The sequence below is a fragment of the Mus caroli genome, unplaced genomic scaffold (assembly GCF_978045245.1).
Source record: "Mus caroli unplaced genomic scaffold, Mus_caroli_1 scaffold_6, whole genome shotgun sequence".
Lineage (NCBI taxonomy): Eukaryota > Metazoa > Chordata > Mammalia > Rodentia > Muridae > Mus > Mus caroli.
Genome location: NW_028227261.1, coordinates 90,329,175 through 90,353,640, shown reverse-complemented (window position 1 = coordinate 90,353,640; position 24,466 = coordinate 90,329,175). Strand labels below are relative to the sequence as shown.

The window sequence follows — 24,466 nt, the reverse complement described above, 5'->3', positions numbered from 1 at the left end:
TTCCTCAGAGAGAGTTTTAGAACTCAATTACACAAAGCCTCTCTCTGTATGGATGGGAAAACAGCATTGATATGAGGTTAGGGTTAGTATTCAGGTTAATAAGAAGAAACTACATTAAAGGAATGACTTCCGTGGACAAATCCAGAACCAGTATTCCTTAGGGTACAAAGTTGAGGCAAAGTCCTCAGTTTACCATCTCTGATTACTTGATTACTTTGATTCTTCAACAGGACTCTTACTTCTTTCCACAGTTATAAAACTGAAATGGCAAAAGTGACAGCGGCAGATGAGACAGCTTGACCCCAAATGATAAATGAAACACATTGGCATAGTGCTGATAGGGGAAAAGCTTGTCCTTAGGACCCATTATCCTGCTTTGATCCTCAGTTTCCTCATTTGTCAAACAGGATTCAGGGCACTTAATCTGTAGGAATGTCGATGGCTGAGATGAAATTGTTACCCCAGGTTTCTAGGACAAGCAGGTAGATAGTAAATGCTAAATTAAAGTGTACATTTAGACAACAACAGAGGACACTGAAAGTGAAGCAGGTACATATGGATTGGAGGTGCCCAGAGGTGGGAGAAGACTAGGATAAGGGAAAGAGACGGAAAGCCAAAGTGCTAGGTAACAAACTATAGGCTGTAGAGAATAATAAATCAAAGATCAGGTCTGCTTCCAGCATTCCTGTGGGGTTAGGGAAGTCCTAGGTCAAAGTGACTATGTTTTGCAAAGACCAAGAATGAAATCTCCCTCATTGGAGTCAGGACTTATGCCTGCTGGGAAAGGAGGAAAGATATGAAGGAAGATGGTTAATTTGTCATGGATTACTAGAAAGAACTGGGGACGATAACCAATGGAAGAGTCAGGAGCTGGGCCTAGCTGCCAGTTCCCTGAGAAGTGCAGAGCCTTTGACATTCATTCCATTTCCATCACTGCTACTCAATTAGTCATTGATCCAGGCCTCTCTTCTTCCTCCCTGCCTCACTAGTTGAGCTTAAATGTCTCTGGGTTAGGTAATTCCAAATGAATGAGAGTCAAGGGCATGCACAACAAGGCTGTAAGAATTTCTCCAGAATTAAAGAGGGCAGAGTAAAGTAAGTAAAAACTGCCTTCTTTATGCCCCGCTAAGGCCACAGCTAGGGAAAGTAGGCCTGCTGTGGTACAAGATACAGTGACATTACTAAACTGTAGTCAGACTGAGATGATGAAGGACTTGTGACAATGTATCCTGCTGAATTCAGAGCAGGGGGAAAGCAGGGGAGAGGCAGGCAGGCAGGGGTGTCCTGAAGGCAGTTGCAGGTAAAGAGGTAAATTAGAGCAACATGGATGATAATGATTATAATCGAGTTGCCTGCTACTTGTCAGAAACTACCCATGCAGGATCATGGGCCAGTGGCAAGTCATGTGACCTGTCTCATGTCTACAGCAAGGTATTAAATGTTACAAAGAAAAGGGGTTAGGAAGCAGGAGTGGGTGGGTTGGTGAGCAGTGGGAAGGGGGAGGGGATAGGGCATTTTCATAGGGGAACCCAGAAAAAGGGGATAACACTTGAAATGTAAATAAAATATCTAATTTAAAAAAAAAACAGAAAAAAAAGAACGTCATGCTAAAATTGCCACTATAGCATCATTTTTAACAGCCTTATAACTAGAGTCTTTGACATTTAATGTGATTCCTTCAATATGGTCATCGGTTGCCCTCTTGCTGTAGATGACCGCAGTAGTACATTTTAGAGAAGTAGCTGCCAATTTCCAAAATGAGAGTGGGTATTTTTTTGATTTTGTGTGTGTATGTGTGATGTGTGTGTTTCATGAATGTATGTGATGCATGTATGTAGCTGTGTGTGTATAGTTTTATATGTTTCCTGTATATGAGTATAGTTTATGTATATGTAGCTGCATGTGTACAGATGTGTGCATGTGTTCCATGTGTATCTCTGTTCAGTACATGCAAGTATAGCTGCATGCATATAGATGTGCACTCATGTGTGTGTGTGTGTGTGTGTGTGTGTGTGTGTATGTGTGTGTGTATGCTCAAGGTTGACAGGGAGACTCTCCACTGAATTCATCGAGGTGAAGTCTCTCAGTTTGAGTGCAGGGCTCACTGACATGGCTAGTATGGTTAGACAGTTTACACCGAGGATCCCTTGTCTTTGATGTAGAAGGATGCCACAATGCTTACTCATTATTTACATGGGTGCTGGGATATAAATTCCAAGCTTGTCTTCATGTTTTTCTCTTATGCTGAGTTGTCCCTGCATGTCCCTTTTGTGTGTTCTTCATGAAAGAAAGGGGCCTTGGTTTATGGAGAAATGCCATCCAATATACCTCTTATGAGCAGTTCATGAGGAAACCTAGTATGTCACTGTGTCCACAGCACACTCACTGAGGCTCTATTCAAAGAGAGGATGGATTTTTTCACCTCTGGAAGTCTTTTGGATCATTCCTACTTTCTGTCAGGCTTTCTCCTTTGCTGTTAACCCATTTTATTTCTCTGTTGGGCACCAAAATATATCCTAGTTGTGCATACATTTTGGGATGTAATGTGTCACACGGAATAGAATGCTGATTTGCTACGGCAAGATATACTTTGAATTGGGAGTCTGACTCATTAGTTATGTGACCTTGGACAGTTTATATATCAGGAGGGCTTCTCTATTGCTTAATTGCCAATCTATTATTCAAAAAATAAGTGATATATAGATGTCCAGGTCCAGTTGCAAGAAGAACAGATTAATAAATGCGAATTGACACAAATATACAATATTTTCTGTCTAAAAGTATCAAAACATGGTAGATTTCTAGCAAGTAAAGGCAGTGGAATAGCACAAATCACATCATGTGTACCTAAGAAAGGCGTTAGATAATTTGGAAGGTGGTTTTGAAAAATTCATTTTTAACAGCCAAGACATCTAGTTGGTATATAATAGAGAGCTGGAATACCATGAAATACATTCTTATAACTTCATAACCACTGAGCTTTGCCTAACAATACATTTAGATATATGCCAATGGAAAGATACTCAGCTAGTGCATTGTTTAGATATGAATAGGTTGGTGATGGTATGTATATTTGGTAAAAGCAACAGAGATCACTTATGATGTGGTTGTGAATATAGATATCATGAAACTGTGTGTATTCCCCTTTCCCATAAATATCCAAGTCTATATTCACATCTGTCTATGGAAAGCTATATGCAGTCAATAATTTTAGGTCTGGGGTAGAGCTGAAATGATAGCACTTGTATCTAGATAATCTCTACATTCTATTTTGTATATTGCCATATGATTGGTGTGCTGTTAAATAAGTAATATCAATTTTGGAATGAAATTACAGTATTTCCACTTGGACAAGGTGCATGCACTAATATATATTTAGCCTGTGTGGTGAACTGGAACAGTGAAGCCATGCTTCCACAGCTTCTTAATAGTTCATGAGCATTACTTTGAAAGTAAATCTCTGTCAAAATTTAGCCTCAGCCTCTTACCGAACAGGAAGCCAGCATTGGGGACGGATGGATACCTATGCCAATGGATACTAAACATGTGAGTAATTAGTGAAAATGGATGCATTGATTGGTTCTTCTCCTTGATTCCTCATAAGAAATTGTAGAATCCATTTTCCTTTCTTCTGTTTTCTTCAACATAGGGCCTCACTATGTGTAACAGTTATATTTGTTGTTGTTGTTGTTGTTGCTCTGAGAACATCACCATCACCAAAAGTAACTTAAGGAACAGTGTATTTCGGCTTACAGTTCTAGATGCTTGGTGTCTACTCTAGGCATAGGAACAGGAAGCTAAGAGATCACATCTCAGTCACACACAGGAAGCAGAGAGAATGTGAACAGAAAGGAGGAAAGAAGCTATTAACCTTCAAAGCCTGCTTTCTCAGTAGCATACTCCCTCCAGCAGGGTGGTACCTCTGAGAGGCTCCACAACCTCCTCACGACACTCCCAGCTAGGGACCAAGTGTTCAGATATATAAGCCACCGTGGGTACTTTCCATTTAATGGCATTCCTTTGTGGTTTGTTACCCAGGTTGGACTTTGACTTGACCTCCTCCCACCTCAGCCTCCTGGGGACTAGCATTAAGAGGATGCACTACTAGGCCTGTCCCATGAGACTTGATAAAAAGTTAATTTCTTGACTAAAGGCAAAATTGATTGACCAGAAACTATTTCAGTTGAAGCTGATAAGGACATAAAGATTATACCCATCTGTTAATCCATCAGTGAGGAAACTTATATATTGGAAGTCAAACTAAATTGTAACAGTTTTCACCAGAATTTCACCATTCTAAGATACTGTGGAAGAAGAGGTATAATTAATCACTTTAACAGTCTTTCCTGAAGAGTACACTTAATGTATATTCACTCTACACAATTCATTTTCATTTCCAAAATATCAAAACATGCAGGAAAAATTGAAGCATATCTGGTATTGTGAGAACACATTCCAGACATTTGTTTATTATTTTTACCAGTATGTTAGCTATCCCAACACTGCTGATCTCAGACATATAGGGAAGGAGCCAACATGATCTTGGAAGACTCTAGAGTATAGTTTTAGGTTTGCTTGCCTCTCACTAAGCGTACAACAATGGTAGTACTAACTCTTCTCAGATGAGAAACTGGACTGTCTTTCAAGGTTGAGAAAGTTCTCAGTTTGAACCAAGCCTGTGATAACTCTGTTATCTATTAGGAATGTCTGCTATGGAAATCAGTATGACTGACCAAATAAATAAATCGTTTATAGCTCATTGGTCTGAAACCAAATCTCTCCAAGTGTTTTCTCTCCTCTCACTATCCTTTTAACTTGATCAAACATAACTGAAAGGATAGAGGAGCTCACGAGTGGTCAAGGATGCTCCGAGTGGAGAAAATCCTGGTCCCTGGCCACCTATGAGCTCAGCTTTTCAAGTCTCCTAATAGGAACCTTATGGTGGAACAGCTGGGTGTCAGCAGGTCTTCTTTGAGCAGCTGTTTGCAGTAACCTATAGTTGTCATGAGAACCAGACTCTGGGGAAAACCAGCCTGATAGATTTATTAGGCAGAGGTAAGAGATGCCCCTTTGTCACTAAATTTTATGGGCGTATGCAAACCCAGACCAGGGAAGGAGTTGAAAACATTTGGGTTGGAGATTATATGGGCCAAGAGAATTCTAACAGGGTTCATCTTGTGTCAACTCTTGGGAAAAGTTCTTTTTTCCCCAGGCATCCTAGGTCCCCAGAAACAGGATGTTGGGCTAGAGGTGAAATGACATCCATGCTGTCTTCATTTTCTGGTTGCTATGACCTTCAGGGCTTTCTGGTTTCTTGGCTTGCCAGCTGGAAGAGACCTTAAGAGTTAAGCCCATTTGCTTTACAAATGAGGTCCAGAGTGGAGGTCAAATTGATTCCTGGTATTACAGTAAATAGGTGGCAAAGCCAGGACACGAACTCTGGGCTCCCAGCCCAAACAAGTGCCTTGCCCCATCTCCTTATCATGTTTGTTCTGTACATTTGCTAGCCCTTGAGAGGCAGAGCAAATTTATTTAAATTGCTCCTTTAAAAGCCTTTACATAACTTCCGGGATAAAGAACAAACTTCTGAGTAGAATGTCACAAAAGCCATCAAAATCTAACCCTAGTTAAATTCTCCAGCCTTGTCTTTCATTTCTTTCTTCTTGTCTCTCACCTTGAACTCTCTGCTTCAGTGATATTTATAGTTCCTGACGACACTCTATTTTCTTACCTCACCACCACTTTCCTCTTCACACTGGCTTCCTCCTGATCTGCCCCCTGCACCTGACAGGTTAGTCATGTTTGGCTCTGAGCACTAGCATCTCTTTCTTTTGGCAGGGATTCTTTCTTGGGTCGGGGTCTGCATTTGCTGCTCTATCTACCCACAACTATAATCTTGACACTATTGGGCCCTTCTAGACCAACAATATCAGCATTATCTGATAGTGTGTTCAAAATGCAAAATCTGAGGTTCTGCCCAGCCCACAGAATGGACATTTTAACATGATGCACATTAACATTTGAGATACTCTGCTGTACACATTCTTCCGTTCTCCTTCACAGCATGCTTCCTGTGGCTTGCTCCACTGTAATTGCCTGCTGATAGTACTTTTTTCTCTAGATGCTGAGTTATGAACACAGCCTGACCAGCTTTATTCACTCATTTCCCAACTCTCAGTAAAGGGCCTGATAAATTATTACATAGAATGTATCTATAAATCAGTTAATAAAGCAAAGTCTCCTCAATTCCTTTAATATCTAGATGGCCACCTCATTCTTTGATCTTAGAATTCTGGATGCTGTAATTGCCAAATGTAATCTATATGTCCTTGAAAGCATGGAGAGAATTAAGAGACACTTGAAACTTAAGGGGTGTGGAGATACATAGACAAGACTCGGAAGGAGGACCATATCAGAATGAATCCACACTCACAGATTCATACTACTATCCAATTAAGCACCTGGTGGTTAGCATCTGCTTTGAAAAGTGAATAAGGCGCAAAAGATGAATTACTATGTAAAACTTGCATTGTATTAGGGAGGCCAGAAAACACAGAAGCCAGTAAAATACAACCAGTGAGTTAAACATAGATAATTAAGACATGAGGTTGACAGAGAATAAAGGAGTGGGCATTTTACAAACTGTCTATGGGAGTGGCAGTCTGTTAAGACCTGAGGTTCTGTGTAACATATATTTAACTCCACTGATGTGTGTGTGTGGGGGGGGGCGGTGGGGGGGGAGAGACAGCAACAGAGACAGAGACAGAGGGAGAGATAAAGAGAGATAGAGGGACAGAGAGACAGATAGACAGACAGAAACAGAGACAGACAGACAGACAGAATGCGATGGTGTTAGTTTATCCTAATCGTCTTATAAACAAGAACAGAAGCTGAAGAACAGAAGAAAGCATAGCCCAATAGTTGTACGGAAAGTTTATTAGCAGTCAAGATGCAGCCCTCTCCACAGTACCTCTGTTTTATTCCTGCTGAAATACCTGTGTGGGTCACTAGAGCAAGCTCAAGTCCCTTCTCAGGGATCTAGAGAGACCAGAGAAAGAGAAAACTGAAAGACATGTGTTGGAGCTAGCAGATAGTGCCTGGGGCCATGGTATCTGAAGGTTAATTGATTACTATTGCCCATTACCTAATAAGTAGTCTTACCCCGATGGGCACCCAGAAGGCCTTACTGGGAAATTTACGTATTGGAGGGTTATAAAGGATGCTAGCAGGTTGTGAAGAGAAAAGTAGAGTTCTGGGGTTGTTTCTCCCCAAATTCTCTGAGTCCTGTGGGCAAGCCCAACCAAACTGAATGCCTTACTAAGCCCAGGGGTATGATGGCACTGAGGTAACTCATGTGGTTTTCATCGGAGGCTCTGGACTGCTCTGCTGCTGGCCAATCTTCTTTTAGCTTTTATCTAAAGACATATCCTTTCATGTCAAAGGAAGAAAGTTACAGTCCAGGACCCAACAGAACTGATAAGACCCACTGTGGGGAGAGATCTCTATTTTATCCTTTGAACAACTGTTCATCAAATCTCATAACATTCCAGAAGGGCCTCAAATTCATCTCAGCATGGGAGAAGCAGACAGCTTTTGCCACCATCTGCAACTCTGTGACTCTAGGAAGTTCACTGAAACCACATGGGATCTCCACTTCTTTATCACTAAGAAGTGGCAACAGTTATCCTGCAGGGACATTGTGAAGCATGGCCTGCTGCATGCTAAATATTTCAGAAAGCCACACCTTTCTCTCCAGTGCTACCTCTTACTACTCTGAGAATACCACACAGTCACCCTGGGCACACAGCAGCATACAGAAGGCCTCAGTGCCTCCTTTTGGTCTCCCCTCCTGAGCTTTTAGTTTCCAACTGCAGTAGAGGAATCCTCCCTTTGAGTTCTGATAATGCTGTCCTCACACCCCTGTGAACAACACTTGAAAAGCTGCTGTTAACTCAAGGGGATAATCCAAACTCCTTGACCCTACTTCAAGGACATTCAAGATCTGGCCCCTGCTGATCTCTCCCTGTCCTGCTGTTAAGCCTTTTGCCCCCAAATCTCAGAAATTCTTTAGTGCTTCCCAACAGAAGGTTCACCCAAAGCTTGGGAAGAATTCCCGTTGGAGGGGGGGGGGTTTAGGAAAAAGATCTGGTACTCAATATGATTTGGATCCCATGTTTGGAAAAGTGGTTAGATTCTCTCCTTCCTTCTCCCTCTCTCAAATTGCTTCAAACAAACAAACAAACAAACAAACAAACAACAAAACAAACCTCGGTTGACTGTTGTGTGTTTTTTTATTAAAAATTTTATACAATTTTTTTGATCAAATTCTTTCTCCTACCCAACTCTTCCTAGATTCTCTACCTCCCTACACACCACACTTCCTGTTCTACCCTGATCTATCTTTTATAATATTTTCACAGGGCAGCTTCATGCTCTTCTAGAACTGAACAATGTGCTTCTTTTGTTCCATTTTTTGTTGTTAGTCTTGGATTATGTTTCAGTGATTACCGTTACTTTTTTGCTAAGGGCAAACACCACTGGTTTTTTTGTTAGTTTGTTTGGTTTTGTTGTTTTTTTTTTCTCTACAAGAACATACAGTATTATTCTATTCTAATACATTTCCAGGAAGCAGCAGTCTCTTCCTACTCCCCACCCTTAATATAGACAAGACTGTGTTCATCACTACCCACCTTTCTTTTTTTGTTGCAGCCCATTGTCAAAGTAGGTAGAGGAGGATCAGTAAAATTAATGAGAGGCAAAAAGCATTTGGTTCTCCACCCACACACCTAAACCCATACCTTGGTCCTAGCTCATCCTCACTCCTCCAGACGAAGTCACCAAACTTTTCATAGTGAGAGTTGTAGTGGTGCTGGACACGGAAGAGCATGGAGGCGGAGACTTCCATCAGTGTGTTGTAAGCAGTCTGCTGCTCCTTGCCACTTGTGTAACCATTGTATAGATTGTAAATCTTGTCCGCTATCTCTGTGGGGTGAGAAGCACAGAATGCATCACTGACAGCAGAGGAAAAGCTGGTGGTGGACCCATGTTTGACAAGAAGCAAGGCATAGCTGCATGTGGGTTCACTTGAATGGTCTTCTTACATAGAAAAACCTCCATTCCATCTAAAATATATCATTGACTAATTGAGCTCAGTTTTCCTATATATTCTGAAGATAAGGATGTCTACTCAGCATTGGGGGTGTGCTGGGAAAAATAAATTAGAAAATAAATGCAAAGGGATCAATGCAAGTGCTGACAGAAAGTTGAGCACTCAAAGTCTAAGCTTAATTAAAAGGTACTACTCTGTACAAAAGATGTAACAGGAATTCCAAAGAATTACAGAAACTTAAATGAACTATTGCCTTCTCTCAATGTCTTCCTTCTGTCTCACCTCGGAAACATTTCCAATGTGTTTCTGCAGTCACAAACCTTGTAAAGGAAGTGCAGATATTTCATCTTGTCATTCAGGGTCATTCCCATGCTTCCAACCTCTGCTAACCATTGTGATTTAAATAAATCATGAAGAGATGGTGCATTCCTTCAACTCTGAAACCTCTAATCAAAATTTCTATGTGTGACCACTTCATTACTCATATTAGTTGACTCCAGAAGAGTCTAAGGCACTTGGAGTCAGAATGAGAAAAACACCTAATTTGTACTATTTCTTCCTCTATTTTTTCAGCAGTGTATTCAATGCTTTAAAATCATACTGGTTACAGAGTGAGTTCCAGGACATCCAGGGCTACACAGAGAAACCCTGTCTCGAAAAAAACCTAATCAACAAACCAACCAACCAAAAAAATATACTGGAACTCTCCAAAAGACACCACAAATCCCCTCATCTTAAGGATTAAGAGCTTGGCTCCTCTTATCTATAAGTACATCCAACATTATTATCAAGTTCTTTGTTAAATGAATAAAAATCTGTGTTTCCCTATCAAAAATGAAAACTACCAAAGGATTTGCCTCTAATACATTGCTTAGACCACAGCTTTGGGGAAATGTCTATCTGTGAGCTATGACCACCATTTGTTAGTCTAGATATATAAACTGTACCTAAATGCTAAATATATGGTTGGTTTGATTGATTGCTGTACTATTTATGTTATTATCTAATATTTCGAACTTCTTGAATCAGGAGAAGCTAAAAATGAAACAAAGCAAAAGTTTAATTTTGTATGTTAAATCTGACTGATGGACACTAGTGGTTGCCCAGAGTTGAAAGCTTAAATACAACCTCCTACTGCTCAGAATGGGGCAACGTGCTATCAGTTAATGTCACCAGAGGTACAAAAAGATTACTCTACAAGGTGTCACTGACTTGCCAGTTCTAGCACAGACTTAAATAGAAGAAAATGGTTAGTTCCAAAGGGTAGAATACAGGCTCTGATCCTCAACAGTCCCTGTCAATGGTTGAGCAAGTCTAACCACCAACAAAGATGCTGGTAGTTCATCTCCATTAGTTCTTCCACTATTACGATTAATTTAATTTTATGTTCTTCCTGCTCCTTTAGTTTTTACACACACACAGACACACACACACACACACAAACACTGTGTGGTAGTTAGTGACAGCTCTTAGAGAGGAGAAACGTGGGACTTCCCTGGCAAATGCAGAGATGAATCACCTACCTTCTGCTTTGTTGTCATCTACCAGTGGACAAGCTGTCCTTAGAGTCACTGTGCTGAGCTCTGAGTGCCTCCCTCGAGTATCCACAGCATACAGAGTGAACCTGCAGCACAGCAAGACAGCATCAGAGTGAGACTTTCCAGAAAGACTCTGAGAGCTGGAAGGAAATCCACAAAACCATGGCCACAAGGAACGCTCCCAAGAACTCAGAAATCCCTAAGCTATGTGTAAAAAAAAGATTTTTAAAATAATGATAATTAAAAAAATTTGAAGCGTGTATCAAGCTTTGAGTGCCTGCTGGGCACTTTGCAGTTAGTCTTGTAATTTGCAGATAAGTAAACCCTAAATATTAAGATATACCATGAACCATTTTCACAGTGAGGGTGTCGAACCTTATAGTGTGTGTCATTTGGACTCATTGTTCTTCAAGGCAGAATAGAGGTGTGGATACAAGCAGTGTGAGTCTAGGGGGTGAGAAGTGAGCCGCAATGATAAACTGCTGGATAAATATGCTCATTTACATGTTCATTCATTCATTCATTTGCTCATTAATTTTAAAATTACTTAGTGAGCACAAATTCTGTCCTGGGACTTGTTTTAGATACTAACTTTTGAATGGAATTCAATTAATCAAAAGCTAAAACAACAAAATGCACAACAGAACAGTCAAAGGATGGCCAATGTGATGGAAAATACAACAGGATCCCACAGGAGAGGTCAGTGTGGAAGTGGGAGCTGCGTGGGCTTTTAGGAAGGATGAACTCACAGATGCCTTTCTAAGCAAGTACATTTTTAGCTGAGACCTGAACCATGAGGAAAAATAACAAGCTCAGTAAATGTAAAAGAACTGCAAAGGAATAGCCTTAAATGCGAAGACCCTGAGAAGAAAAAGACCAGATGGAAGAATAGGCAACTGTTACGGCCAAGACAGAGCCAACTGAGAGGGAAGGACACTGCAAGCTATGACAAGGCATTTGGAACATATTCTAGGTAGAAGGCTGGCCCGACCTTCTCATCACATCATCTGAATCTCTATGCTACCTAGATGGAATTCAGCTTGTGGACATAACTGTTCACATCAGACTTGACAGATGCACAGAACAGAGTTCCTTTGAGCACAGAATCTGTGCAGAGCAAGGAGGGTCTATGGCCCTTCCCGTCTTCAGGTCTCTGAGCATTAGTACTGTAGCTTACACAAAATCTAAGGAAGGAAGAGGAACTATTTTCCAGAGAAGGTAAGATGTAGAAACCAGGGACAGTAAGAATAGAAGGGCTGTATATGGGTGTCGCTACACTTGGTCATGTCACTGTTCAGCACAGGAAGATGTGTGAAGTGGATAGATGGTTTCCTAGGATAAGTTCAAAAAAAAAAAAAAAAAGCTGAGTCCTGCTGCCCCTATTTCCTTCCTTTTTTACTTATTCAGCATTTAGTTGAGTTCATGCTATTTAAAATAGACTTAGTGTCATGGCTATGAAGCTACAGAACTGGCAGGAGCGATTAACTATGCATATTGGGCCGTTAGTAAATACACATTCCTTGCACAAAGTTATTAACATATACTAAGACTTTAATATGCTTCACACTGAGCTAAACAGTTTATTTCACCAAGCAATTTTAAAGGAGATATACTATCACCCTCTTTATTTTATACTTGAGACTCAGAAAGGAAAGGCACCTTGCCCAGAATCACATAGTGAGTACTGGGACAAACTACTTAAACCTAAGAGTGTTTGATCGTGAAGCACTTGAATGGAATTACTGCCAACTACTGTCATTAGGAGCATGATCTGCAGACATCCAACTATCTACACTTATGAAACCTCAGCCCTGCTGAGCCAGTGCTACGCCATGAACTTTTCTAATCTTATGAAACCATCCAAAAATAGTCACTGTTTCAGGAAAGGAAACCTAAGGTAAAATAATCAGCAATCTGTACAAAGTCACAGGTGTGGAGAGTAAACGAGGCAAGCCTGCAGCCTGTTGAAATTGAGACCCTTTTGCTCTGACTTATTCTATCCAGCTCCAACAGTCACTACCTGAGCCAGTCTCAGCTTGGGAATCTACCTAGGTCTTCGAGCTTTGACACTCTGTAACTGCACAGTCTCAAAGGTTGTTTGCGTACAAGGGTAAGTGAATAGTAACTTCTCAGTACAAAGCAAGAAGGTGATGATGGCAAACGGAGCCTGGTTTTAGAGATGAGCAGACTTGTGTTTTTATTCCAGTTCTGTCCCTTTGGGTTGTGGTGTTGGCACAGTCACTTTATATCTTTGAGCTTGCTTTAGGTTCACCAAGTGTCAGTGACAGGCAGACTCAACTGCCTGTCAGGTTCAGTGTTGATAGATATGAAAGTTAAGTGTTCTTTGGAAAGCTATGTAGAGAAGAGAGGATAAGATAAAGAAGATACCCGGAAGCTAGATAGACATGTTGACATACAAACATAAACACAGTACTCTGGAGGATGAGGCTAGAAGATTTTGGGTTCAAACTAGCCTGGTCTAGACTGGGACACTGAGCCATCTTTGATTGCATAGCAAGGCCCTCTCTCAAAACAAAACAAAACCAAATAAACAATATCATAAACCTTCTCAAAATGGATAAAGAAAAAAGAAAAACAAAACTCTGGAATGTGAGACTATGCAATTTTCAAAGTCAAAAGGAAAGACTGTATTTGAAGATAGCAGGTATGTCCTTTCCATCTGCACAGTGATTCACCTAGAAGCTGCTGAAGGTGGGGCTCCAATCGCAGCCTGTAAGGCCATCGAGAACACACTTAAGCATGGCTGTTTGCATCATTTAACACAGCACTAGTCACTCAATTTTTGTAGAAATCAGTGAACTTGAAAAAACTACGTTGCATTCCTCACTTCCAGTTTCCCCATCAACAGATTGGCGAAAATTTTACAGCATATGGTTATCTCCAGGGTTACAAGGAATGAGGCATGAGGAATGGCTTGCAGTTGCAGAGTTTTATAAAGACCACATATACAATATTGATTCCTGCAAGAACACATAGTTTTGTGAAAAGCATGTTATTTGTGCAGGAAGAGGCAATACACTGATGAGCAAATAGACATTTTGTAACGAGTGGTTAATACACCCGTAAGCCTCAAGACAGAAGGATTTAGAAAATGTTTAAGGCTTCTTTCTGATTGGACATTTTATGTCTTGATGATGCTTCTGTTTTCTCTGCTTCTTCAAGCAGCACCAATAATTCCATGCTAGGGAAAAAGTAACCTTAGAGTTGTTTTGCCTTTTTATAGGGCTAGCAATTGAACCCAGGTCTTGCATGTGATAGACTCGTGCTAGACCACTGAGCTATATATATCCCTCCCAACTCAAATACCATCCTAAAGACTGAAAGGTGGGTAGAAGCCTTGCCTTTTCCAGTGGCATGCAGAGAATTCTTTAGGAATCTGTTTACCACCTCTGACTCTCAGCCCCTTCATTTACAAGCTATGGGACACAAGCTGAGGATGAAGACTGAGACTCCATAATAGGCATGGTGCAACCTTTGGTCCTTGAAGTGTAGTTTAGGCTTTTGCTAGCACAGTATCTAACTGTGTAAGCAGAAGTACCAAATAGACAAGGCCTTAGGCCACCCTGCTTGGTGTTCCTGTCAGAATGGTGGGGCAGAGTATGGAAGAGAAGAAGGAAGGTATCAATCTCACAGACCTGGGTCAAAAAGTCATAAGGGCATGAGCTTTCTGCCTGTCTCAGCTGTAATTGGAAAACTACTCCACAACCACATCTGAAATCAGTTAGAAAATCAAGCCGGGCTGGGACATTCTTTGTAAAAGGAAAAAAGTGATGGTATCTGACGTAGAGGGGGTGGGGGGGATACTGAAGCACATAGTCAGACTTTTATGCTTTTCAGGAATTAGGAGGATGCTGTCTACACTCTGAGTCTCTGAGCTCCCTGCGGAGCAGACTGAAGTCAAATGATAAAATGGACGGAAACCTTGGAGCTCCATCCTGTAGCTTCGAATCCTCATTTCATAAATGACAAGAGAAAGGCTGAGAGGGGAAATGATTTGCATAAGAAACCACAGCAACTAAATTCAAGATAAAGACCCAAGATTCTCTGGGTCCTCCTGTAAGGTCCAACAGTGTCTTATACAAGTGGCTGGCTTATGTCTAAGTATACTTTGGGGAAGTTTTGAAGGTTTTAGAAGTGGCTCTAAGAGCAAAGTTGGACTTCATAGGAATCTGAAGCACTAGGATTAAGACATTTCTTCTCCAAGTGCTGACCTTTTTCCAGAGGGAAAATTATCAATCAATGTGGTTGAAAGTTAGGGTTTGGTGCAGCACTTCCAGATTGTGCTGCAGTATCTTAGGCACCTTAAAGTAATGCAGTCCTCTGCATTGAGAATCTAAAACGAATCTAAGAACTTTGTAGGGATTTGTTTGAGATGAGGACTCATATGTAGAGAATTGTTTCTTCAGTGTCAGGACAGTGTCATCTTCCTGCAATCGTTCCTCATAAACGTATCATTTTCAGCTAGAGTCTTTCATGTTCATTTATTCATTCAATGTCACTCTGTCCCTGAACCCAAGGAGTGACCTTGGCAGTAGGTCCAGTCTTATTTGCTGATCTCAGCTGCCTCCTGCTTTCCAGTTAAGGTGGGTCCAAGTGCTGCCTGCTCCAGAGGCTGGATGCCACCTTTTGGCTTCTCATTGATGCCGCCTCTTCTGACTGAGCCACTCTTTTCCCTTGTCTTTGAACTACACTCCAAAAATCACCTCTTTAGGGAAGTCTGTTTCTTATCCCCTCAAAATGATGCAGGGCCTGTGCACTTCTCTATCCATGAGTTGTCTTCCAGACATAGCAGCTCTCTGTAAATACCTGGTACCTCAACAGTCAGCAAATAGTAGCCAGAATGAGTAATAACCACCTCGTGCTGTGAAAGCCACAGCCCTCATCTGGAAATGAATTTTTCTATCTGTGAAACAAACAAAGGATGATTGGATTGAGGAGTTCTCGGGGAGAATAGCGGAAGGAATTTGGCAATTTGGTTTTCATATCGAGTTCCCCATTTATTGGATACGCGAAGATTTATCTCAACTTATTCACCTATAAAATGGAAATCACAACATTAAAACCTGCCAAGGAGGTGAGCTGGTTTACAACCAAAAGTGATAGAGCACATGCCAGCATGATATCCAGCATGTGCTAGGCAGTCCACAAACAACAGCCCTTGCTCATATTGTCACTGCTATTATTTTGCTTCTTTCTAAGGCTCTAATTTCAAGTCTACCTGGGGTGAGTAGCCCTCCTGGAGATCAGAGGTGGGTGGGTGGGTGAAAAAGGAGCTGTTGCAGGTCCCATTCAAGACCCCCAGACCTCCTAGCAGCAGGGGTGAGAGAACGAACCTGAGAAGTTAATTGGCGGTGAGAGCTTCTCAGAATCTGACAGGGGGTAAGAGCAGGGAGAGAGCCCCAGAGGCCTATGTCAGGCTCAGGTCCCCTAGAGGACAGGAGAATGTGTTTGAAGTCTCTAAGCCAACGCCTGCTCTTCCCCAGTCACCCGCATGATTTAGGCATTCTGGGGAGGCAAAAGTCTCTCTGCTGATTTGAAGGGAAACAGATGTTTCCAGGCCAGAGGCCCTGGTCTTATAAAATGTTCCTTCCCCAGACAAGGCTTTGGCAAACAACTTCCCATTAGCTCACACCCACCCCCTTCACCTCTCCACCCCCAGTTCTCTACCTCCCCACCCCCATTACTATGACTCTGCTCCTTGCCTTCCCAGTACAATGGGGTGGTAGGGAAACCACTAGTGTTCCAACAGATACTTTTGGTCTGAACAGCTAGATTTGAGACACTGCTAACTACCCCTCTGAGAGTCTCAGTTGCTAGTCTCTGTAGTAGTGATGGAGGCGATCTAAGCCTTGGAGGTGGGTTACATCTGATATTTTATAGAGAGAAGAGTTTTCTTCGCAGATAGAGCTATTGTTATCTCTTCCAGATTGCCCTTCATGGGAGTCCCATGCAAAGAGACTACTCTAGTCTTCAGTCCAGGCTTCACCAGCTCCTGGACAAGTGACAACTTTACCAGTACACTTTGGTAGACAGTACTTTTTGTTTCTGTAACTTTAAGATGGAAGCCAAAGTTCAAACTCATGGAGTCGTCTCTTCTGGTCAGACCAGCACCGGGGAAGCTAGGGCGCAGGGTCGGCTGACACTCGCCAGCTACCCACAACACCCACCACAGGATCTTAAGACTTCTGGTGAGTGGAACACAGCTTCTGCTCCAATCCAATTCCGTGCGGGACCTGAGACTGCATTAGTTAGGGAAGCAGAAAACCGGCCTGAGTAGGGCCACAAGCCTCTTCGGGTCTGACCAGCACCTGGGTAGCTAGAGCGCAGGGTCGGCTGACACCCGCCAGCTACCCACGACACCCGCCACAGGATTTTGAGACTTCTGGTGAGTGGAGCACAGCTTCTGCTCCAGTCGAATCGTGCGGGAACTGAGACTGCTTTGGTTGGGGAGGCAGAAATCCGGCCTGAGTAGGGCCACAAGCCTCTTCGGGTCAGACCAGCACCGGGGTAGCTAGGGCACAGGGTCTGTTGACACCTGCCAGCTACCCACAACACCTGCCACAGGATTTTGAGACTTCTGGTGAGTGGAACACAGAGTCTGCTCCAATCTTTAAACAGTGACAACAATAATAACTAATCCCAGAGATTACCAGATGGCGAAAGGTAAACGTAAGAATCTTACTAACAGAAACCAAGACCACTCACCATCATCAGAACCCAGCACTCCAACTTCGCCCAGTCCAGGGCACCCCAACACACCGGAAAAGCTAGACCCAGTTCTAAAAGCATATCTCACGATGATGGTAGAGGACATCAAGAAGGACTTTAATAACACACTTAAAGAAATACAAAAGAACACTGGTAAACAGGTAGAAGACATTAAAGAGGAAGCACAAAAATCCCTTAAAGAATTGCAGGAGAACACTGCTAAACAGATAGAAGACATTAAAGAGGAAGTACAAAAATCCCTTAAAGAATTGCAGGAGAACACTGCTAAACAGGTAGAAGACATTAAAGAGGACGCACAAAAATCCCTTAAAGAATTGCAGGAGAACACTGCTAAACAGGTAGAAGACATTAAAGAGGAAGCACAAAAATCCCTTAAAGAATTGCAGGAGAACACTGCTAAACAGGTAGAAGACATTAAAGAGGAAGTACAAAAATCCCTTAAAGAATTGCAGGAGAACACTGCTAAACAGGTAGAAGACATTAAAGAGGAAGCACAAAAATCCCTTAAAGAATTGCAGGAGAACACTGCTAAACAGGTAGAAGACATTAAAGAGGAAGCACAAAAATCCATTAAAGAATTGCAGGAAAACCAGACCAAACAGGTGATGGAATTGAATAAAACCATCCAAGACCTAAAAAGGGAAGTAGAAACAATGAAGAAAACCCAAATTGAGGCAACACTGGAGATAGAAACACTAGGAAAGAAATCTGGAACCATAGATACGAGCATCAGCAACAGAATACAAGAGATGGAAGAGAGAATCTCAGGTGCAGAAGATTCCATAGAGAACATCAGCACGACAATCAAAGAAAATACAAAATCCAAAAAGATCCTAACTCAAAATATCCAGGAAATCCAGGACAAAATGAGAAGACCAAACCTACGGATAATAGGAGTAGATGAGAATGAAGATTTTCAACTCAAAGGACCAGCAAATATATTCAACAAAATTATAGAAGAAAACTTCCCAAACCTAAAGAAAGAGATGCCCATGAACATACAAGAAGCTTACAGAACTCCAAATAGACTGGACCAGAAAATAAATTCCTTCCGACACATAATAATCAGAACAACAAATGCACTAAATAAAGATAGAATACTAAAAGCAGTAAGGGAAAAAGGTCAAGTAACATATAAAGGCAAGCCTATCAGAATTACACCGGATTTTTCACCAGAGACTATGAAAGCCAGAAGGGCCTGGACAGATGTTATACAGAAACTAAGAAAACACAATTTCCAGCCCAGGCTACTATACCCAGCCAAACTCTCAATTACCATAGATGGAGAAACCAAAGTATTCCACGATAAAACCAAATTCACACATTATCTTTCCACGAATCCAGCACTTCAAAGATAATAACAGAAAAAAACCAATACAAGGACGGAAACCACGTCATAGAAAAAGCAAGAAGGTAATCCCTCAACAAACCTAAAAGAAGACAGCCACAAAAACATAACACCAACTCTAACAACAAAAATAAAAGGAAGCAACAATTACTTCTCCCTAATATCTCTTAATATCAATGGACTCAACTCCCCAATAAAAAGACATAGACTAACAGACTGGCTACAGAAACAGGAACCAACATTTTGCTGCTTACAGGAAGCTCATCTCAGAGAAAAAGATAGACACTACCTCAGAATGAAAGGCTGGAAAACAATTTTCCAAGCAAATGGTAGGAAGAAACAAGCTGGAGTAGCCATTATAATATCTGATAAGATTGACTTCCAACCCAAAGTCATCAAAAAAGACAAGGAAGGGCACTTCATTCTCATCAAAGGTAAAATCCTCCAAGACGAACTATCAATTCTGAATATCTATGCGCCAAATACATGGGCAGCCTCATTCATTAAAGATACTTTAGTAAAGCTCAAAGCACACATTGCACCTCACACAATAATAGTGGGAGACTTCAACACACCACTTTCACCAATGGACAGATCATGGAAACAGAAACTAAACAGGGGCACAGTGAAACTAACAGAGGTTATGAAACAAATGGATCTGACAGATATCTACAGAACATTTTATCCTAAAATGAAAGGATATACCCTCTTCTCAGCACCTCACAGTACCTTCTCCAAAACTGACCACATAATTGGTCACAAAACAAGCCTCAATATATACAAAAATATTGAAATTGTCCCATGCACCCTATCAGATCACCATGGACTAAGACTGATCTTCAATAACAAAATAAATAATAGAAAGCCAACACACACGTGGAAACTAAACAACACTCTTCTCAATGATACCTTGGTCAAGGAAGGAATAAAGAAAGAAATTAAGGACTTTCTGGAGTTTAATGAAAATGAAGCCACAACATACCCAAACTTATGGGACACACTGAAAGCATTTCTAAGAGGAAAACTCATAGCTCTGAGTGCCTCCAAAAAGAAACTAGAGAGAGCACACAAGAGCAGCTTGACAACACACCTAAAAGCTCTAGAACGAAAGGAAGCAAATTCACCCAAGAGGAGTAGACAGCAAGAAATAATCAATCTCAGGGGTGAAATCAACCAAGTGGAAACAAGAAGAACAATTCAAAGAATCAACCAATTGAGGAGCTGGTTCTTTGAGAAAATCAACAAGATAGATAAACCCTTAGCCAAACTCACTAGAGGGCATAGGGAAAGTACTCTAATTAACAAAATCAGAAATGAAAAGGGAGACATAACAACAGACCCTGAAGAAATCCAAAACACCATCATATCATTCTACAAAAGGCTATACTCAACAAAACTGGAGATCCTGGATGAAATGGAGAAGTTTCTAGACAGATACCAGGTACCAAAGTTAAATCAAGATCAGGTTAGTGATCTAAACAGTCCCATATCCCCTAAAGAAATAGAAGCAGTCATTAATAGTCTCCCAACCAAGAAAAGCCCAGGACCGGATGGGTTTAGTGCAGAGTTCTATCAAACCTTCAAAGAAGAACTAATCCCAGCACTTCACAAACTATTCCACAAAATAGAATCAGAAGGTACTCTACCCAACTCATTCTATGAAGCCACAATTACTCTGATACCTAAACCACATAAAGACCCAACAAAAATAGAGAACTTCTGACCAATTTCCCTTATGAATATTGATGCAAAAATCCTCAATAAAGTTCTCGCTAACCGAATTCAAGAACACATCAAAACAATCATCCATCCTGACCAAGTAGGATTCATCCCAGGGATGCAAGGATGGTTCAATATATGAAAATCCATCAATGTAATCCATTATATAAACAAACTCAAAGACAAAAACCACATGATCATCTCGTTAGATGCTGAAAAAGCATTTGACAAAATCCAACACCCATTCATGATAAAAGTCTTGGAAAGATCAGGAATTCAAGGCCCATACCTAACCATGATAAAAGCAATCTACAGCAAACCAGTAGCCAACATCAAAGTAAATGGTGAGAAGCTGGAAGCAATCCCACTAAAATCAGGGACTAGACAAGGCTGCCCACTCTCTCCCTACCTATTCAACATTGTACTTGAAGTCCTAGCCAGAGCAATTAGACAACAAAAGGAGATCAAGGGGATACAAATCGGAAAAGAAGAAGTCAAAATATTGCTTTTTGCAGATGATATGATAGTATACATAAGTGACCCTAAAAATTCCACCAGAGAACTCCTAAGCCTGATAAATAGCTTCGGTGAAGTAGCTGGATATAAAAATAACTCAAGCAAGTTAATGGCCTTTCTGTACACAAAGGATAAACAAGCAGAGAAGGAAATTAGGGAAACAACACCCTTCTCAATAGTCACAAACAATATAAAATACCTTGGCGTGACTCTAACTAAGGAAGTGAAAGATCTGTATGACAAGAACTTCAAGTCCCTGAAGAAAGAAATTAAAGAAGATCTCAGAAGATGGAAAAACCTCCCATGCTCATGGATTGGCAGGATCAACATTGTAAAAATGGCTATCTTGCCAAAAGCAATCTACAGATTCAATGCAATCCCCATCAAAATTCCAACTCAATTCTTCAACGAATTGGAAAGGGCAATCTGCAAATTCATCTGGAACAACAAAAAACCTAGGATAGCAAAAACTCTTCTCAAGGATAAAAGAACCTCTGGAGGAATCACCATGCCTGACCTCAAGCTGTACTACAGAGCAATTGTGATAAAAACTGCATGGTACTGGTATAACGACAGACAAGTAGACCAATGGAACAGAATTGAAGACCCTGAGATCAACCCACATACCTATGGTCACTTGATCTTTGACAAGGGAGCAAAAACCATCCAGTGGAAAAAAGACAGCATTTTCAACAAATGGTGCTGGCACAACTGGCAGTTATCATGTAGAAGAATGCGAATTGATCCATTCCTATCTCCTTGTACCAAGGTCAAATCTAAGTGGATTAAGGAACTCCACATAAAACCAGAGACACTGAAACTTATAGAGGAGAAAGTAGGGAAAAGCCTCGAAGATATGGGTACAGGGGAAAAATTCCTGAATAGAACAGCAAAGGCTTGCGCTGTAAGATCGAGAATCGATAAATGGGACCTCATAAAGTTGCAAAGCTTCTGCAAGGCAAAAGACACTGTAAATAAGACAAAAAGACCACCAACAGATTGGGAAAGGATCTTTACCTACCTAAATCAGATAAGGGACTAATATCCAATATATATAAGGAACTCAAGAAGGTGGACTCCAGAAAATCAAATAACCCCGTTAAAAAATGGGGCTCAGAACTGAACAAAGAATTCTCACCTGAGGAATACCGAATGGCAGAGAAGCACCTGAAAAAATGTTCAACATCCTTAATCATCAGGGAAATGCAAATCAAAACAACCCTGAGATTCCACCTCACACCAGTCAGAATGGCTAAGATCAAAAATTCAGGTGACAGCAGATGCTGGCGAGGATGTGGAGAAAGAGGTACACTACTTCATTGTTGGTGGGATTGCAAGCTGGTACAACCACTCTGGAAATCAGTTTGGCGGTTCCTCAGAAAATTGGACATAATACTACCAGAGGATCCAGCAATACCTCTCCTGGGCATATATCCAGAAGATGTTCCAACCGGTAAGAAGGACACATGCTCCACTATGTTCATAGCAGCCTTATTTATAATAGCCAGAAGCTGGAAAGAACCCAGATGCCCCTCAACAGAGGAATGGATACAGAAAATGTGGTACATTTACACAATGGAGTACTACTCAGCTATTTAAAGGAATGAATTTATGAAATTCCTAGGAAAATGGATGGATCTGGAGGGCATCATTCTGAGTGAGGTAACATATTCACAAAGGAACTCACACAATATGTACTCACTGATAAGTGGATATTAGCCCAAAAACTTAGGATACCCAAGATATAAGATACAATTTGTTAAACGCATGAAACTCAAGAAGAATGAAGACCAAAGTGTGGACACTGTGCCCCTTCTTGGAATTGGGAACAAAACACCCATGGAAAGAGTTACAGAGATAAAGTTTGGAGCTGTGAAGAAAAGATGGACCATCTTAAGACTGCCATATCCAGGGATCCATCCCATATTCAGCTTCCAAACGCTGACACCATTGCATACACTAGCAAGATTTTGCTGAAAGGACCCAGATATAGCTGTCTCTTGTGAGGCTATGCCCGGGGCCTAGCAAACACTGAAGTGGATGCTCACAGTCAGCTATTGAATGGATCACAGGGCCTCCAATGGAGGAGCTAGAGAAAGTACCCAAGGTGCTAAAGGGAACTGCAACCCCATAGGTGGATCATTATTATGAACTAACCAGTACCCCAGAGCTCTTGTCTCTAGCTGCATTTGTATCAAAAGATGGCCTAGTAGGCCATCACTGGAAAGAGAGGCCCATTGGACTTGCCAACTTTATATGCCCCAGTACAGGGGAATGCCAGGGCCAAGGGGTGGGCTTGGGTGGGTGGGGGACTGGGGGGGGGAGTGTATTGGGGACTTTTTGGATAGCATTGGAAATGTAATTGAGGAAATTATCTAATTAAAAAAAAAAACTCATGGAGTCATGAAAAGGAAACTAAAATTCAATCTCATGGACCATATTTTAGAATACTTATAAAAGGATTGGTGCACCATACTTTTTTTTTTTTCCTTTGCTACCCTTAGTAATGCCCATGTACTCTGGAGTCAGGAGGTGTGGAGCAATGTTTACAATTGGATGCTACAAGGAGAAAAAAGGCTCATTGCCATCATGCCAGTGAGACAGTCTATGCATAGATTAGAATGGACTCTGGAACCTGACTACCTGGAGTCCAACGTGGTTCTACAAACTACCATACGTCTTCAAATTCTCTGTGCTTCAAAATGTGAATGATTATATTCATGCCAGAGGGACACTATATCTGAAGTAGTGCCCGGCATATGATATAGACTAAGAACACATTGTGTCTTTAAATTATTAATGTTTTCAAGGGCAGAATGAGTTCTGTTGAGTAATTGATGCTTCATCTTGGATTTGGAGTAGGCTCAACAGTGCTTTGATCAAGAAGGCACAATGGTGGAGATGCTGTGTTACTCTACTGTGCCTGATTGTACAAATCAATACCCCCTCCCCCTATTCACTAAAGCGCAGGATTCGCTTGGAATCCTGAGCCTCCAATAAGAAATCTGAAAGTGATGCTACCTCTAGACTATAAGGAAGCCACACCATGAAAAGAGGATACCTGTGGAAACCTTAGTAGGCTTGGGGCCAGGAAACTTCAATCATTCCAGCCTGAGAAGTTAAGTCATACCAAGCTGGATTTCTTGTACCTAAGGTGCCACACATCATGAAGAAAAGAGAATCTAACTTGTATCCAGACTGAAGTTCAGAATTGCAGGATCAATGTGTGGAATAAATAGCTATATGAAGCTGCTGAGTTTAGGAATCATTTGTTAAATCATCAATAGGAACTGTGACAACCTACAAGCACAGAGAGTGCGATTTAAAGCCAAACTCAGCTTGCTGTCTGCTTTTTAAAATAATATCTAAATGGAAAATAATTTCTTTTTAAAAAATATGGTTTCTATGGCTGTTTTCATACTAGAGGGACAAACAGAAGATACTAACAGCAACCATAGATCCTACAGTCTGCACTTCTAGGGGAAC

The 24,466-nt window shown here is 41.2% G+C and overlaps 1 protein-coding gene across 3 annotated transcripts in view; it reads right to left on the bottom strand.

The window, feature by feature from the left end:
* Astn2 (astrotactin 2) overlaps positions 1 to 24,466 on the bottom strand; it is a 1,028,198-nt gene that overhangs the window by 5,212 nt on the left and 998,520 nt on the right. For all 3 annotated transcript variants that reach the window (XM_021160104.2, XM_029476271.2, XM_021160105.2), the window contains 2 exons: positions 10,633 to 10,733; positions 8,799 to 8,982 (listed from right to left, as the gene is read on the bottom strand). In XM_021160104.2, coding sequence (XP_021015763.1) covers positions 8,799 to 8,982; positions 10,633 to 10,733 — 285 coding nt within the window. The remainder of the gene's footprint in view (positions 1 to 8,798; positions 8,983 to 10,632; positions 10,734 to 24,466) is intronic.